The sequence below is a fragment of the Dioscorea cayenensis genome, chromosome 15 (genome assembly GCF_009730915.1).
Source record: "Dioscorea cayenensis subsp. rotundata cultivar TDr96_F1 chromosome 15, TDr96_F1_v2_PseudoChromosome.rev07_lg8_w22 25.fasta, whole genome shotgun sequence".
Taxonomy (NCBI): Eukaryota; Viridiplantae; Streptophyta; class Magnoliopsida; order Dioscoreales; family Dioscoreaceae; genus Dioscorea; species Dioscorea cayenensis.
Genome location: NC_052485.1, coordinates 7,281,223 through 7,285,269, shown reverse-complemented (window position 1 = coordinate 7,285,269; position 4,047 = coordinate 7,281,223). Strand labels below are relative to the sequence as shown.

The 4,047-nt window shown below is 36.9% G+C and overlaps 1 protein-coding gene across 1 annotated transcript; it reads left to right on the top strand.

The window, feature by feature from the left end:
* The first annotated feature begins 1,876 nt into the window (after positions 1–1,876).
* On the top strand, positions 1,877–3,344 carry LOC120277656 (probable aldo-keto reductase 1). Its single transcript, XM_039284513.1, has 4 exons — positions 1,877–1,933; positions 2,768–2,911; positions 3,010–3,163; positions 3,256–3,344. Exons 1-4 carry the CDS (start codon positions 1,877–1,879, stop codon positions 3,342–3,344), a joined length of 444 nt encoding a protein of 147 aa, XP_039140447.1.
* Positions 3,345–4,047: the final 703 nt, after the last annotated feature.

Here is a 4,047-nt window from a genome sequence, read left to right as displayed (position 1 = left end):
ATTTGAAATACAAGGGAAGGAAGATCAGATGTATAGGCTAATCAAGGCTTTGCATGTTGGATTAAAACAAGCTCCAAGGGCCTGGTATGACAGATTGGATGCTTGTAAATGAGTTTAAAGCAGCTATGAAGCAGGAATTTGAAATGATAGATCTGGGATTGATCAAATATTTTTTGTTCCTGGAAATTCATTAAAGCACACATGGAGTACATGTATCACAAAAGAGATATGCTAAGGAGATGTTAAAACAATTCAACATGCATGGTTGCAAAGCAGTGAATGTGCTAATGAGCCAAAGTACTAAGCTGCAGCTGACTCATGAAGCAGAAGAGGTTGATACAACTCTTTACAGGAAATTGACAGCCAAATTATTGTACTTGACTCACACTAGGCCTGATCTTGTGCATACAGTAAATCTATTATCCAAATACATACACCATCCCACCGAAATTCACTTAGGAGCTGCTAAACAGGTGATGAGGTATGTTGTTGGGTCTTTTGATTATGGTATTCAGTATAACAATGACATTGAATGTGTGGTAGAAGGATATTGTGTCAGTGATTGGAGTGGTGATACACAAGATAGAAAGAGTACTTCAGGGTATGTGTTTAATCTAGGCTCAGGTGTTATTTGTTGGGCTTCAAAGAAGCAGGAAATTATGGCCTTATCTTCTACTGAGGTTGAATATATTTCCTTGAGTTTAGCTTGCTGTCAAAGCTTATGGATGGAGAAAATTCTGGTTGATTATGGTCTTGATTGTGAACCATCAGCCCAGATCTGGTGTGATAATAAGTCTTGCATAGCTATTATCAAGAACCCAACTCTTCATTGTAGAACCAAGCACATGGATGTCAAGTTTCATCACATTAGAGAGGTTGTCGCAAAGAAGAATATCCAATTAAATTTTTGTTCTACTGATGTGCATGTAGCTGATATTTTTACAAAGTGTTTAAGTATTCAGAAGCACAAGCAATTTAGAGGTGAAATGGGAGTGTGTCAGCTTCAATCAAGGGGGAATTTTGTTAGATGTGATTAATGATGCCTAAATTGTAGAGAAGCTGTAGTGAAGAGTAGAATTAAATTGAAGAACTGTCCTCATGGAAATAGAATGTGATCAAGGGGCAAGATTGATATTTCAGGTGTTTGAATATCAGTTATTTCCGTTGAGGTTTAAGAGGGGAAGAACAAAAAGTTGAGATTAAATCTATCAAGTTAATTAGTTTAAGTTTGAGGTAGCCTCAATATTGGTTTTCCAGTGAACGGCCAGGATGTGATCATTAAAGGGGTGTATGTTAGTTCGAGGCAAGAGTGTTAGGCGGTTTGGTTAACTAGAGTGCACCATGTTGCAGATGACTCATCGAACTGGTTTTTTTTTTGTTACTAAAGTATCTGTAGAGATATAAAAAGCCAAGTCCTTATGTTAAATTTATGAGAGTTTTTTCTGCCTTCTTTGAACATCTCTTCTTGCATGAATTTTCTTGCTTTGTAGAAATGTTATTTGAGGTTGAGTTGAATAAAAAAGTTTTTCCTCTTGAACTCTAGTCTCTATGTAGTGATTATCACTCTATTTCCAAACGAGAAAATTCCTTCAATATACTCCCGACCTCGCCCAATGTGTTGAGAAAGAGGACTCGGCCAAGGATGTCTTCTTGCAGTAAGGAGAGCAAGGTGCTCAGTACCAGTTGGTCTTGAATCAGCCAATATTGATAAGCCTAGTTTGGGACTTGAGTCGTACCATCAGTCATCGACTGAATCATGGTGGCTGGTGGTCATGGCATGGTATCATTAACATAGTTGAGTAGCTGTTGGCTCCTCTGGTAAGGCACAAACTGAGCCTTCCACAGCAAGTAGTTGGTGTTCGTTAGCCTGACGGTGATGAGGGAGCCAAAAGAAGGAGCAGGTAGGACCGGCAGTAATCCAACCATGAAGGAGGTAATGACCAGAGACGAGGTAGTCGTGACGCCGCTAGTGGTGGACATGATTGCTTTCTATGTGATGTGAGGCTCAGATACCATAAAAGTTTTCGTGAGAAACTGAAAGGAATTCGGATCCACACACAGGCTCTGTATATTTTATTACATATATATATAGCCGGACTGCTATATCAGATTCAAAAAACATGAGTACTTGCAAACGTGGGTAGTGAAGACTTCTCCCTACCTTTCGCTACATCCTGAAGACTGGAACTCGACTGTTATATATTTGTTATAACAGATGTACAACTATTTCAACATCACATGACCATCGATCACTATGTCGCCGAGCAACGTGTCACTGTCTTTTTTTCAAATGAAATATTAATTTTTATTTTGGATTTCACATTAATGACCCAAGTGAAATGATCACTAATTTATGGCCCAAGTAATTATTTCCAAACTTCAATATTTGACTGTATTACTTTGTACAGATGATCTTCTATTATCCATGTCTTAGATTTTATTTTTACTTGCGCTATCAATCATAATTTTTTTTAAAAAAATTATTTTTTTCTCCAATTATTATTAAAAAAATAAATATAATAATAATAATAATAATAATAATAATTTCTTCGACAAACATGGAGGATATTTAGGCAGACCTACAAGGGAGGAGTTTTCCATGATTAAACCAAAACTATTTCAATGACACCATTGACACGCCTTTTTGAACCCTTATGAAGCATTGACCTCACTAGAAGAAGACTGGCCTCGTTGGTGTATTGATTCCTTTGCCAAAATATATGTGCTTTCTATCCATGAAACTTCATTTTGATTCTTTACTTTTCAGCTTTATAAATTCAACAAGTTCACCTTCAAGGCCATAGTGGGAAGCAATGGAAAAGAACTTGGAATTGGAATAGTAGTATATGGTCCACTTGGCCGGGGATTTTTTGGTGGCAAAGGAGTTTCAGAAAGTGTTTATAAACACAGTGTACGTATATACATAATTATATGAGTAATTTGATATCAGAGATGTTATTCTCCTTAGTTTGATAATTAGCAAAATGAATGTTTGCCAATAAATTCTAGCTTCCACACCTAAGCTATAGTTCTGAGAACTTGGAGAAGAGCAAAGCATTGTATGTGAGAGTTGGGAATTTGGCTAAGAAACATCAATGCAGCACTACTCAACTAGCTCTGTCTTGGGTTCTGCATCAAGGGGATGATATTGTTCCAATCCCTGGTAAGCATTTGATGGATTTCTAATATGAATATTTCTTATTCATAACCTTTTTCATAACCTTTTTCTCTCTTTCTTATTTCTTATGATTTCAGCGACAACCAAAATCAAGAACGTGGATAGTAATATTGGGGCATTACAAATGAAGCTAACAGAGGATGACTTGCGGAAATTTCTAGTTTAATTTCTGTTGAAGATGTTGCAGGCTCAAGGCATTTTGAGATTGATGAATCATTTGGCTAGAAGCATGCAAATACACCACTTCCTACACTAGCTTGAAATTCAAATTCATGTCTTGGTTACAGAAATAAGTTGAATGGAAAACAGACTCTTTTGTTAGGATATTTTGATTACAGTATTATGTTGTAGTTGTTGAGTGATAAGTGCTTGTGTATAAGTAATATGAAGTATACTTTTCTTTCATTGAGTATTACTTCATCAAATTTTATAGCTCATTCGTGTGCATTTGTGTTCTTTTATGCATTTAGAGTTGTGGAGACAAATTTGGAAGAAAGGAAGCAAAAGTAGATCGCGGACGTGATTGTTGATGAAGTTCTTGGATCGAACAAAGGTGAAGACACAAGTTGTGCTCAAAGACATATTGGTGTATGCCAACCTCCATTATGCTCAAGTGAATACACAAAGTGGAGGGGGCACAAAGGCTGTCACACTCATATGTTCCGACTTGTGCAATATTATCAAGAGCTTCGTTAATGTGGTTTCATTAAAGACATGATATGATCTACTGCATGGATGTGTGCCCATTTATGCGGCCTCAATGAAAAGAGTGAATTCGGGAGCATTCCGACGGAGTACTGTAGCACTTCACTGTAGTAAAAATCACTGTAGCAGTTACTGTTCGTAACGCACAAGAATAGAATTTCAAG